Source organism: Acyrthosiphon pisum, unplaced genomic scaffold (assembly GCF_005508785.2).
Source record: "Acyrthosiphon pisum isolate AL4f unplaced genomic scaffold, pea_aphid_22Mar2018_4r6ur Scaffold_654;HRSCAF=1106, whole genome shotgun sequence".
Lineage (NCBI taxonomy): Eukaryota > Metazoa > Arthropoda > Insecta > Hemiptera > Aphididae > Acyrthosiphon > Acyrthosiphon pisum.
The window spans coordinates 5,508-19,857 of record NW_021776318.1 but is presented as its reverse complement, the minus strand read 5'-3'; the positions used below and the strand labels follow the sequence as shown (position 1 = coordinate 19,857).

General features: G+C 35.7%; 2 protein-coding genes and 2 non-coding genes across 4 annotated transcripts; 2 read left to right on the top strand and 2 right to left on the bottom strand.

Moving 5' to 3' along the window:
* Positions 1–1,217: 1,217 nt before the first annotated feature.
* On the bottom strand, positions 1,218–5,182 carry LOC103311179. Its single transcript, XM_029492708.1, has 3 exons — positions 2,646–5,182; positions 2,189–2,566; positions 1,218–1,344 (listed from the first exon to the last, which is right to left on the bottom strand). Exons 1-3 carry the CDS (start codon positions 5,180–5,182, stop codon positions 1,218–1,220), a joined length of 3,042 nt encoding a protein of 1,013 aa, XP_029348568.1.
* Positions 5,183–5,412: 230 nt separating this feature from the next.
* On the bottom strand, positions 5,413–7,170 carry LOC107885426. Its single transcript, XM_016809065.1, has one exon. The coding sequence runs from the start codon at positions 7,168–7,170 to the stop codon at positions 5,413–5,415; it is 1,758 nt and encodes a 585-aa protein (XP_016664554.1).
* A 6,269-nt stretch (positions 7,171–13,439) lies between these two features.
* On the top strand, positions 13,440–13,510 carry TRNAA-GGC. The gene has a single exon. It is a non-coding gene; the product is annotated as a tRNA-Ala (tRNA).
* A 283-nt stretch (positions 13,511–13,793) lies between these two features.
* TRNAA-GGC lies at positions 13,794–13,864 on the top strand. Its single transcript has one exon. It is a non-coding gene; the product is annotated as a tRNA-Ala (tRNA).
* The last annotated feature ends 486 nt before the right edge of the window (positions 13,865–14,350 follow it).

The window sequence follows — 14,350 nt, the reverse complement described above, 5'->3', positions numbered from 1 at the left end:
AATTTCCCCAATGAATATTTGATCGAAAAAATTATACGTAGGAAGGGAAAGCAAATGTATGTTAAGTGGTTAGGATTTGATAATACACATAATACTTGGATAAATACGTGTGATATTAAAAAATAGTGCCAGTCATACTTTAGCTATGAACGTGTTTGGTAGTTCACAAGCTGGTGATACAAAAAACATTATTACAAATATCGAACAGTCTTTCAAAACTTATACATATAAATTTGATAAATTCGAGCATCTACTTGAAGAAAATTACAAATCCATTCATATACAGGAATAACAAACAGAAACGTTACAATTAACGTGTATAGATATAGTGGAAAGTATGAGTAAAATTGAAGCTTCATTAAATAATATTAGAGAAAATACTGACGGGTTGAAAAAAGTATTTGCTGGTTTAATAAATCGTATCAATACTGTCGAAGAAACTTGTTTTAAAAACAAAACATAATGTCGTTGGCTATCATAGACATTCAATGCGTTCTTGGAGCAAACAATAAATATTTTATTAAAGAAATGTCCATAGTCGATACTGTAACATGGGCAACTCAACACTGGATATTCAAAAATTCAAATTCTATGCAGGACAACAAGAGTCGAAGAACTAATAAGTGGTTGGAACGTAACTTTCATAAACTATCTATAGAATATGGTGATGTCGAGTATGAAGAACTAAGTAGAATATTAAATTCATTGAAGTTCACCTGTATTTACGTCAAAGGCGAACAGAAAAAGCAACTTCTTATGGAGTTTATACCTCACGTCGCACTCATCAACATTGAAGACCTTGGATGTCCACGTTTAGATCAAATACGTGATGAAGAAACTCTACCTTGCTGTATTTTTCATATGGAATTTAATTCAAAACAATGTACATTCTATAAAGTATTTGCTATAAGAAAATGGTATATAAATAATTCTTAAAAATTGTATACATTATATTATTTAATAAAAATAATAATATTATACTTAAACATTGCTTTTTTTATTTATATTTATATTTTAATACAATGTTTCCTATCTGAAACATTTATATAAGTGGTCACTAATTTTAAAAAAGTGAACAATAAAACAATTAACAAATATATATACCTATATGGATTTTGCATTCATATAATACAACGTAAATACAAATTATTATAATAATATATACAGTGCTATTTACAAATTAAATATATACAATATTTTTAAAATAACTGGTATGATCATTTAGTAGTGTACTTAAGAAACTCTATCATACAATTTTTATCAAAATCCGACCATTTTCGTCCTTCACCATCTACCTCAAAATCAAGTTCTGGCCACTCCATAGTTCCTACAGGTTCATCTTCCCTATAAAAATTTAAAATAAGTTAAATAATTTATAAAGTATATATTTGTAATTGTTAAATTACGAATTCTTAATTTGTGGACTGTAAGAGATTTATTTAATGTAAGAATATAATAATACAGTTGGTTTATTTGGTATTAATATATATTTATTTACGTGGCGATTGGCAGTCGAACGCATACTGACACTAGACTTCTTATGTTATTATACTCTTTTTCAAATGAGAACGCACCGGGTCGCGCATCGTTATCAGAGGCGGAACCACAAGCCCCTCCCACAAAATTAGTAATTAATTTCTGATTAGTCGCCAATGATCGGCTACTTTCGACGCCGCCGGGCATACAGAATGTTAAATTATTATTATAATTATTATTATACAAGGTGGCACCACCTACGACAGCTGAAACTGTCGGGAGTGGGGAGGCCATGCGCGCGTTTCGACCGGTTTTCGTCCGCCGCCCGGTGCGTTCTCATTTGAAAAAGAGTATAGATATTACATAGTGCTCACTATCGCAAGCGATAATACGACAAAGTCCGGTTTACAATGGCAGATAAAATATACGCGTCAACATGCCGCCCGCCTTGAAACATTTAAATAATTTTCAACATAAACTTTAAACAAATATTCAATATTATAATACATCGAAAAATATTAATATTATAAATTACAAAATTTGGAATTACGATACAATAGAAAATGAATTTCCAATATAAATTACATTAATAAATATTTAACAGATAAAAAATTTTTTACGATTATAATTACACAACAAAAAACATGTGTTCTATTTTATTGAATTTTAAACATTACCTTCGAAAGGAAGAGGACATAATTTTCTGACAGACCTTTTTACCTCCTTCCCGCGGCTCAAAACAGTAGCCACTCGAACGACCCCGTCAGCTCCAGCCTGCACACGTACTACACGACCAAGAGACCATGACAAAGGAGTTATGTTGTCTTCCTTAATTAGTACCAAAGTACCAACGCTTAAATTTGGACCTTTATTTGACAACCATTTTTTTCGGGTCTGTAGTTGGGATAAGTATTCGTCATTCCAACGTTTCCAAAGACACTGAGTAAGTCGAGTCACGCGCTGCCATCGCTTCAAGCGGTTATCAGGTACAGACGACAAGTCAGGTTCAGGTACTGAACAGGTAGGTTCACCAATAAGGAAATGAGCTGGTGTTAATGGTGTCGCGTCCATAGGATCGGAGGAAAGAGGACTGAGGAGTGAGTGGGCGAGAATTTAAGACAGCTTCTATCTTTATTAAAATAGTATTTAATTCCTCATATGTCAAATGCGATTCGCCCAATACCCGGTATAGATGAGTTTTTATAGATTTTACAGAAGCCTCCCATAACCCACCAAAATGAGGAGATCGGGGGGGAATAAAATGCCAATTAATACCCTCTGTTGCTAACGCAGTATACATTTTGTCCAAATGGGTCGCTGACTGGAACAAACATTTAAGCTCTGAAAGCTTTTTATTGGCGCCGACGAAATTAGTGGCGTTGTCACTATATATATCGGAGCATACGCCACGACGACCAATAAATCTTTTTAACGCGTTCAGAAATGCATCGCTGGTCAGATCACTTACAAGTTCTATGTGGACGGCACGAGTACTAAAACAAACGAAGACGCAAATGTAGCCCTTAGTCACTGCTGCCTTTTTTCTCAAACTGGTTTTGATTGTGATTGGACCGGCGAAATCCACTCCGCATTTTTTAAAAGCTCGACATGGTTCTAGGCGTTCCGCTGGTAAATTTCCCATTATAGGTTCCACTATAATAGGTCGGAGTCTAAAACATTTAATACATTTATGAAAAATATGTCTTGCAGTATTTCGACCGCCTATTATCCAATACTTCAATCGTGTATTGGCCAACATAGCTTGAGGACCGGCATGCATCAATTTTTCATGTTCATTTTGCAATATTAAATTTGCAATAGCGCTATTTTGAGGTATTAAAATAGGACTACGTTGAAATTGGTCTAAATATAGAGCATTTTTTAATCGACCACCGACTCTCATAATTCCATTTTCTAAAAAAGGTTGCAAATTTCTCAATTTACTGTTGTTCGGCAGAATAGAATTATTTATTAAACCATTTATTTCACTTGACCAGTAGTATGATTGTGTTATTTTGATAACGGCAATTTCAGCTGCTCGTAGTTCTTCGAGTTGAATAGGACCAATGACTTCAAGTTTTTTGACACGGATTTTAATAAAACGTAAACAATAAGCAAACACTCGTAATAATTTATTCCACGATGAATAATTTTTAATTAAGTTTTCATTTACGGGTTCTACCAATAAAGTGATTTTTTCTTTTGCTTCCGGTATTATACCGGCGTTAACGTTGATCTTTGATTTTGGCCAGTTTTCGGAATTATCGGCGAGCCAATGAGGGCCCTCCCACCATAAATCATTATTTATTATTTGATCGGCACCGCAACCGCGCGATATTAAATCGGCTGGATTGTCTTGAGTGCTCACGTGATTCCATTCATTTAACCTGGTCATATCCTGTATTTCACTTACTCGGTGAGCCACGAAAGTTTTCCACTTTGACGACGGGGAAGTGATCCAAGCTAATGTTATAGACGAGTCCGTCCAAAAATATTTATTTTTTATATTTAATTTTAATTTCGGTAAGACTTTATTTGCTAAGCGCGCGAGTATTACGGCAGCGCATAGCTCCAGGCGAGGTAGGGATATTATTTTTAACGGTGCTATTTTTGATTTTGCGCAAATAAGTTTGGTGACGTGTACATTTTTATTACTCGAACAACGAATGTATAAACATGCCCCATATGCTAATAAGCTAGCGTCGGCAAAGCCATGTATTTGTATTTCACAGTCAGTTTCGGTACCAAGATATCTAGGTATTTCTAATTCACGTAAATAATTTAAAGAACTTACATAACTTTTCCATTCTTTTTGAATTACAATCGGTACAGGCTTATCCCAATCGCATTGTAATTGCCATAATTTTTGCATTAATATTTTTGCGCGTATTACTATAGGACCAACGAGTCCTAGTGGATCGAATAATGAAGCGATTTGTGATAATATATTTCTTTTGGTAACTGGTAGATCGTTGAGCGTTGTTATTTCAATTGTATATTTAAAAACATCGCGTTCCGGACACCATAATAAGCCTAAAATTTTAGTCATTTTATTTTCAAGCTCCATTATGGTCATTGATTTATTTCCTATATTGGGAATATCGGCGAGTAGCTCGGAACTATTTGACATCCATTTTCTTAGTGGAAAACCACCCCGGAGCATAACTTCGATTAACGAATTACGTAACCTTAACGCGTTATCTTTGGTGTCCGCACCACCCAAATAGTCGTCCATGTAAAAATCGGATTTAATAACGTCGCAGGCGTCCGGAAACATGTGGTATTCTTTTTCGGCTAACTTAGCTAAACACCCGGTCGCCAAAAATGAAGCTGGAACCGTCCCGTACGTTACCGTGTTCAATCTATAGGTACGCAGTGGCTCTTCGGGATTTGCGCGCCAAATAATTTTTTGATAGCTACGCTGCTGCGGGTCCACCCATATTTGGCGATACATTTTTGATACGTCTGCGGAGAACGCGAATTTATGTTTTCTAAAACGCGCCAAAATAGTAATCAATTCCTCCTGTATAGTAGGACCCTTTAACAACACATCATTTAAACTAAGTCCTATGTCCGTTTTGCATGACGCATCAAATACCACGCGCAGTCTAGTAGTAGTACTATTTGTATTTATCACGGCATGATGCGGTAAAAAATAGTCATTTACGCCGATTTTTTCTTCTTCGTTTTCCAAGACGACATCCATATGATTTAATTCAATATATTCTTTCATAAATTTACTATATTCTAATTTTAATACAGGGTTGAATTGAAATCGTTTTTCCAATGAAAAAAACCGTCGTAGCGCAGCTGGGTAAGAATTGCCTATTTCTTTTATTTCTGTTTTAAATGGTAATTTTACAATAAATTTACCGTCTACGCCTTGGCGAACGGTTTGATTAAAATACGCTTGACAAGCCTTCTCTTCCATTGTTGTCATGCGTTGTCAGCCAATACAATATTATCTGGTACATTTATACGTTTTGGGTCAATGACCTGTGCGGGTATGTCATTAGTTAATCTGGGTAATATTAAGCAAGATATGGTTTTTTCGTAATCGCTTGTGCGGGATCTTATCTTCACCGTCACCGCGGACGTTATAGTGTGCACTGATTGACCTATACCGGAGACATCGCTCTTTATTTTGTTTCGGCCTAATTGAAGGGTTTGTGCCATATATTCCGTGACAAAATTGTTTTGAGATCCAGAGTCCAATAGCGCACGGCAATGTATCGCATTACCCATTTTATCATATACTTTTATGACGGCGGTGGATAACATAACGTGTTTATCCGGCGCAGCCGCCGTCGCTGCGACTGTACTGTGTGCTGTGACTGGTATGATTTCGTTATCGGAACGACTTGTGTTACTATTATCGTTACCCGCGGCTGTCATCGTATTACTTTTATTCTCTTCACCGTCTTTGCTCGCATTTAAATGTAACATCGTGTTGTGGGCTTTATGGCACTTGAAACATTTTTTACCAAGACATTTTTTGTCATTGTGTGGACGCATACATATTTTGCACAACTTTAGTGCATTTACTTTATTTATTCTGTCGGGTACTGATAATGCTAGGAATGCAGGGCACTTATAAATAGTATGTGGTAAATTACAATTGTAACATTTAGTCATATCGGTAGCCGCGAATGAATAATACGTTTTCTCCTTGGGATAACCTTTATTGATTTTCTTATTTCCCTTCGAATCCGAGCTTTCTTTAATATTCATTTGCGATACCGATTCAACAGCTTCTACTATTTTAAAACGTTTTTCTAAAAATTGTATCAGTACTTGAATTGGTGGTATCTCGTCTTTCGGTGCAATTGTTTCCCATGCTTTTATGGTGCTAATATCTAATTTGCTCGTAATTAAATGAATTAACATGGATCCCCACCCACGAGGATTTTCTCCCAAGGACTCCAAAGCGTTGATATGACAATTTAATTTGTCAATTAATTTTCGTAATTGTTTGGATTCTTCGTTTATCACTGATAATTCGTACAAGCCTCTAGTATGTGATTGAATAAGCACCTTTTTATTGTTATACCTGGCAATCAAACTTTCCCAAGCGATACTGTAATTGGCGGCGGTCGTCTCTATGCCTTGTATGACTTGAGCCGCTTCACCCGATAACGATGAACGCAAATGGAAAAACCGTTGAATGTCGCTTATTCGATCATTTTTGTGTACCATTACTCCAAAAATATCGTAATATGTAGGCCATTCACTATATATACCTGAAAATGTCGGTAGGCTTATCGCCGCTAGTTGTATTGGTGCATTGGAATTATTGCAACAAAATCCACCACCACTACTTGCCGTCATCTGTGGAGCCGGAACAAGCATGTTACTATTACGCATAACGTCGGCGTTACCTTGACTTTCGATTTGCTCATTATTTCTGTCATACATTAAATCATCGCATAATGAAATGGCATTAAAATATGCATCCTCGAATTCCACGCGGTAGTTCGTTGTTTCTTCATTTTCTTCATCATTCAGTAACAGCTCGATTGCACTTTGTACCTGTTCAAACTCTTGCCAAACATCCTCGTTCTTTTCCCGACGGCACCTCAATTCTGTCCGATTTATTTCCACATTTTTGTCAACATTTGACAGGTGATTTATAAATCTTGTTAGCTTGGCCTTTAATTGGCCTCTACGGGATTTCAAGGCACCTAACTCGGGCATGTCCCCCAGACTTATATTATATATTATTATTTTTTTTTTTTTTTTAAAATAGTTTATTTTAGGAAGGAGTGGATTTAAGATAATATTATGGACACGACTTACCAGATTTTTCCTCCTTTGAAGTTGGATTGGTATGTCCAATATTGTTCTCCTTCCGCGACAACCTTACCGTTATTCTGATATACGAATGGATTAACGGTTGATTATATTTTATTTGAATATTTCACGCACGCACTTATTTTACACACGTTTTATCTTTAATAAATACTGTGCGAATTTTAATTTTGACTGCCATTCACGAATATCGCCGATTCCTTTTATCCTGGTTGAAGGACCAATGTTAAATTACGAATTCTTAATTTGTGGACTGTAAGAGATTTATTTAATGTAAGAATATAATAATACAGTTGGTTTATTTGGTATTAATATATATTTATTTACGTGGCGATTGGCAGTCGAACGCATACTGACACTAGACTTCTTATGTTATTAGATATTACATAGTGCTCACTATCGCGAGCGATAATACGACAAAGTCCGGTTTACAATGGCAGATAAAATATACGCGTCAACAGTAATAACTTACTCTATACCGTAATGCCCATGAGCTAAGGTATGGATTTTATCAATTAATATCACTCGCTTATCGTCGTAGTTGTTATATGTCAACTTTTTAGTTTTTATCGTCATTATTTGATGTTTGAATGACCTGATTGACACATTCTCTTGATACGTCTGCACACCACCTTCATCAAACAAACACCTTCTATGTTCCGCCAACGTCATGTGGTTTTTAACCACATGTTGCCTTATCCCCTTGGCCTTAATCATTTCACCACCAACTTTATCCTTATCGTTCTTATCTCTCGCTACATCCTCTTCTCCTGCATATATACTGTACGCGTATGATTTTGCACGTAGTGCACAAAACTCAATCATTGTATGTCCTTTTACTTCATCGGAGAAGAACCCGGGCACCTTCTTCCTAGCTATAGTATAGCACGGATGGGTAGGAGGCAAGTCCGCCGTGTCTAGTCTATCCATCAAGTTAGAATTGTTAAGTAGGTCCAGGTAAAAATCTTCAGTTTTAATAAGGTATACCAACGAATCTGAAATAATAATTAATATATTATGTATATACTTGAAATTAGTATTAATATATTTATCAGTATCGGTATACATAAGCTTGATATTATCATTATATTGTTTCTTCATAACATTATAATGATAATCGTACATCATCGTCTTGGAAATGCCAAGTACAGCAAATCTTATACAAAAATAAATGTGATAATATAATAATTGTATAATACTTAAATTTAAAGTATATTTACCAATATATATAGGTTTATCAAATTTTATTATTTTGTTTTCAAGTGCGACCGCGTTCAGATTTTCATTATACCTAATCGCATGTTTGAATGTCGTATTATTAATCAGTTTTTGTAGTCGTTTCTCACAGGACACTAACTCCATCTTCATTTCCTTCCTTTTCGATTGCATAGTCTTCCCTAGAAAATAAAAAAATACTGTTAGTAAAATATTTAAATTAAATAAATAAAGTAACATACCAAATACAGCGTTATTCATTAATTTAAAAAAGTCTTTCTCAAAGTCATTCATTGCCTTCTTCCTCATCTCAGTGTTTAAGTTAATATAATCTGCCTACCATGCAGACTGACTGAACTCTAAAACTCTATGCACCTACAAAATAAGAAAAAAATGTAAAAATCTGATTAAAAGCTTTTAAAATAAAAATATTAACTTTATCAACTATCAACCCATTTTCTATTGCTTGCTGCAGGTTCCTATAATGAACAATATAATTCCTCTTCTGTTGAAACGTTGCCATCAATTTTTTTACCTTCGATCCTGGTGGTATACCGTTTTGTGGTAGGAAAGGTAGATCGTTATGATGATCATGTAAGTGCTGCGGGTATGATACATCGACCCCGTATACTCGCCCCTTATCTGACGTTGGCGACATCTCACTCAATCCGTTCAAGTCGGGTGCAACCCAGTTGAAGTCACCGTATGGCATGTACTCGCTCATAGCCCAACCATAGAGATTATTACCTATAAAGTTTAAAGTTTAAAGTTTAGGTTTGAAAAAATTATAAAAAAAAACAAATATATTTACAGTCCTGATATATCAACTACGCTTTATCCTTAGTAATGTCATAGTCTGGAGTCTTTATATTATTCACCTTCGCGTGCCTCATGCTTGCCTGTACTAATCCACCACGAATACCTATACAAATATATAAGATTATTATTATAAATATATTTTTAAACAATATTGATATACTAACCATTCTCGAACATTAACAACATGTCATAATCAGTCAGCAGCTGCAACTTTTGACCAGTAAATTTCAACATTGCGTCAAAGCTCAGCCCGGGTGCGGTGAAGTAATGTGTTGCGTCTAAATTGTATGTCTTCATACAGACATCTCGAAAATTCTCAAAGACGTCCGCCAACAATAAAACGTCAATTTTCAAATACAAATCGCTGTACTCGCCCAACGTCTTGCAACCAAAGTGATCCCAGACCTCCTTCACGTGATCAATATTTTTTATCTTTATTCCCGACTCGTTTAACGTACTATAAAATTCTCTCTTCCTCGGTAGTCTTTCTTCATCCAGCCGCTTCCAACTATCCGTGTACTCGTACGGGTACACCCCCTTCCGAGTCACGAGCGACATAACGACTTTATTAAAAACTTTAGCGGTTTCTCTGAAGTTTCCCAGACCCGGTGTCACAAGATTTTTGGCTAGAGTTGATAGTCCTGATGCCATAAACCGAAAAGTGTCTATGAAGCGTATCATAAATTTATTTGACACGTATTTGGAGAACGAAATGTATTTTTCCTCGCTGTTTGGTATTACTCTAATGGCTTGGGTGTCATGACCAAGTTCTGTTATTATCAGGTGTATGTCATAGTTCGATAAGTTGTGAAAGTAGCATGGTACGAAAACGGGTGTTTGAAGTTTTTGATTGCACGTGTTGCATAGAGCTTGACGATATTTCCCTGAGAGATGACAATGGTCAGCTGTCTTACGATGCTGTATTTCTGTGGGTGATGTGAACTTGATTCGACAGAGGTTGCACTGTGTAGCTGCTTCATGAGTCTGAACATCATCCTTAGTCATTTTTATCGGAATATTCGTTTTCAATAATTTCTCAATCTTTAATGCTATTTCAGTCACGGTTTCTACAAAATGCCTCGCCACGTCCGGTCGACTCTCACTTCCTCGGTATACTATATTGGTTCTGTTGGTATCTCATGTCTCGCTAATAACTCTAATGGTACAATATTGCCGCCTTCACAACGAGCCCATAGCTCATCGCCTCATGTCTATGTAATATCTTAGTGTTTTTTCCCTTCTCTTCGTCGGTCTTCATCAGTATAGTCTCGAAATCCGCATAAATTACTAGTGGATGTCTTTGAGTGTTTCTCCACGCTTCGAATTTCAGACAATCCCCCTCTTTAGGCATCAACGGTAATATAGGTTTATGTTCGCCGCATATAAGTCTATGTTGTTCTAACGCCTCACGTCCACTCAATTTATATTTATGCCGCCTATCATCGAACGACGTAAAGCACCTCTTACAAAATATAACACGACTAGTATGACTTGTTTTTTGACGTCGTATGAGTCTAGAAAAATTGGAAATATATATGTAGTGTGAATTGTCTTCATCCGTCACCAACAGTAGGTCGAAGTGGTCGGCCTTCTCCTCATCAACAATACGTAGCGGGTACACCTCATACGTGACACACTTTCGTAGTGGTTGGTATTTTTTTTCCAGTCCGTAAAGATTAACGGACACGTTGATGTTATTTTTTCAAATTTTACAATATCTGACATCGGGGTCGGGAACGTGATGTCACTAAAATTGTATTTGGCTTCATGTTTGGCATATTTTTCTCCTATACGACATATCGCCCGCCCTGTCACATGCCGCGCTAGTATTGCCCACTTAAAACATTGTTGATCGCTGTTTTGAGGGTTAATTGTACCCTTTTTTCTATCGATATACGACTGTAACGGTATGTATGACGACCCACCCATCGGAGTATATTTATGTATGGTTAGCAATAACCCATCTATAGATTCTAAGGTAAACCCACTTCCACGTGATTTATATGTCTCTTGTTCACTTAACAACTTTACAAACGCTTTCTCAATAATTTCTGATATATTACTATCTATAAATATTTCCTTCGCCATGGTTTTAAACGCCCTATTTTCTGATGAATTGATTATGTTTGGTCAGCTGTATGTAGCCTCAAGTTTTAAATTGAATTTAATAGCATGTTTTTGCACGCTAGTCTTAATCAAATTTTTAAGCTCAGGCTCGAGTGAGCGGAGAAACTCGGAATAAGTCTGTATACCCACACAGCAATTGCCAATCTATACAATTGTATAAATATTTGATATTCATTGGATTTCAAATATTTGAAATAAAATATTTGTACAAAATTGTATGTTAATTTTAATTCTTTATATTGTACTCGAGTTATTTGATAATGGTTAATAATGATTAAAAGTTCAATATTCATTTTCCAATCAAAATTTATGATAACATGTACTTTAAAATGCAACAGTTATTCAATATATTTAGATAATAATTTAATAAATATTTATTTATCATAGTTTATTCAATAATTTCATTCAATATTTAATTTTCATTTACTGTTAATTTATAAAAAAAAAAAAATAATTTTCGACGATAATTATTGAGATTAAATGAAAATTAAACTGTACATTAGTTAACCATTAATTAATCTTAGATTATAGTTTATAAGATTTTTCCATTTTGGAAACTCATATATCTTTTATTCTACTTTGATTATCTTAATTTCTATCAATGCGTAAAATTATAGTAATTATAATTATATATATTTTATATATAAATAATAAATATACAATATAACATTATCATATATATAATCGCGTTTGTCGTATTTGGTGTCTTATAATTTTTATTACTTGAAAATATTATATTATTATATACTAAATTTCAATGATTGTGTGGCACGCACAACGCACATATACCTACATCTAATATATAATATAACTGTGATAATATCGTCGTTATCGACAATCGACATAGTTGGAACTGGAAAGACCTTACACAATCTTCGAACGGCGTGATCTAATAATAATAGTCGTATCAAAGAAATGTCGGAAGATATATATATTATTTCCTATATTCTTTATTTTCATACGACACGCTAGCGAATAAAAAGTCTTTCAATTTTAAAACGTTTGACTATACTTTATATGCCTCCAGGCTCCATGGATATAATATTGTATTAATTAATATTTTATTAACTTCAATAATTGTATACAATATATTTACAACTGATTATATATATAGATCTACCTACACGCCGCATTACAGTAATTGAAGCGATTATTTCAGAAACCCGCGTTATACGCCAAAATGATGAAAAATGTGTTAGGCTCAGATTATTGTTCTATGAAAAAAAACACTTATTTTATCGAAATCTTAAAATTTGCACTTAACGGGTTTATGAAATAATCGCTTCAATTGCTAAATATAGGCACTCGTATTCCGAACGTTTTAAAAGGTATACCTATTTAAAAACATAATTACGGCTAATTTCGACGAGTTAGCTAGGTAATTTATTTGCAAATCAAATTTATTTGCGCAACACTTCTTTTGAACTCTTCTTAGTCGGCATTTATAAAAAAATTTAAGTCAACTAAGAAAATGAAAAACATTTTAATACAACAATTATGTCCTTATCTACAGATGAAAAAAGATCTTCTGATTTAGACGCAACAACAAAGGTAAGGTATTTAGATTAGATACCTACGACCTACACCTACCTACATATTATTATAGTTAATATAATAATGTATTAGGTAAAATATCTATAAGTGACTAGAAATACGTATTATAAGTAGCATAATATGGTAGGTACATTGCTACTTATGATAATAATAATATACCAACATTCTTTTTAATTAATAGTTCATGAATCACATGATTCATGATGATTGTTATACCTACGTAATTATCATAATATCACTGTCCGCTCGTATTAGCAGTTTTATCTACGTGATATAGATATTATAGTAAGTAAACTATAAGCGGTTTATACAATTCGTTCGTTACCATTCTACAAAAAGTAATATACTATACTACAGTTATTTAATTAGCGAGAGCTGGTGGTCGCGAATAAGTATTGTAAACTCCGTTAACTGAGGGAGATAGCGTCATGGGTCTATGCGGTCGGGTAGCTCAGTGGTAGAGCAATCGCCCGGCAAGCGAGAGACTCGGGTTCGATTCCCGGTCCGGCGGCTAGATTTTTGACGTTATTTCCCTGGAGATAGTTAACATAAATCAGAAGTGGGATTGGTGACCAAAGACGCGGTGTTGTGAGGGACCTGGACTTGGTCCACCAGAGGTCCGTGCAGTGATGATCGCGTTGTGATACGGGTCATGCGCTCTGGTGGTCAGGTGGTGAAGCAACAGTCGCTGTGGGCGACGTAAAGGACCGGCGACGATCGAGGACGATCGTGGGCGTCAGGAGGGTCGAATGTAAACTCCGTTAACTGGGGGAGATAGCGTCACGGGTCTATGCGGTCGGGTAGCTCAGTGGTAGAGCAATCGCCCGGCAAGCGAGAGACTCGGGTTCGATTCCCGGTCCGGCGGCTAGATTTTTGACGTTATTTCCCTGGAGATAGTTAACATAAATCAGAAGTGGGATTGGTGACCAAAGACGCGGTGTTGTGAGGGACCTGGACTTGGTCCACCAGAGGTCCGTGCAGTGATGATCGCGTTGTGATACGGGTCATGCGCTCTGGTGGTCAGGTGGTGAAGCAACAGTCGCTGTGGGTGACGTTAAGGACCGGCGACGATCGAGGACGATCGTGGGCGTCAGGATGGTCGAATGTAAACTCCGTTAACTGAGGGAGATAGCGTCATGGGTCTATGCGGTCGAGTAGCTCAGTGGTAGAGCAATCGCCCGGCAAGCGAGAGACTCGGGTTCGATTCCCGGTCCGGCGGCTAGATTTTTGACGTTATTTCCCTGGAGATAGTTAACAGTATAAACATAATAAAATAAACAGATGCCACTGTAACGGATAGTATCCGTTTTCTCACGATACACAATTAATAAACCAATATAATAGTAAATAG

Bases quoted from the DNA above. Each gene is read 5' to 3' on its own strand.
- LOC103311179 (XM_029492708.1), bottom strand. From the start codon at position 5,182: ATGGATGTCGTCTTGGAAAACGAAGAAGAAAAAATCGGCGTAAATGAC. The intron at 2,567-2,645 runs GCATTTGACATA...CTCACTCCTCAG, and splicing joins TACCGGGTATTGGGCGAATC to TCCTCTTTCCTCCGATCCTA. The intron at 1,345-2,188 runs GTCTGTCAGAAA...AAATTTTTATAG, and splicing joins CGCGGGAAGGAGGTAAAAAG to GGAAGATGAACCTGTAGGAA.
- LOC107885426 (XM_016809065.1), bottom strand. From the start codon at position 7,170: ATGCCCGAGTTAGGTGCCTTGAAATCCCGTAGAGGCCAATTAAAGGCC.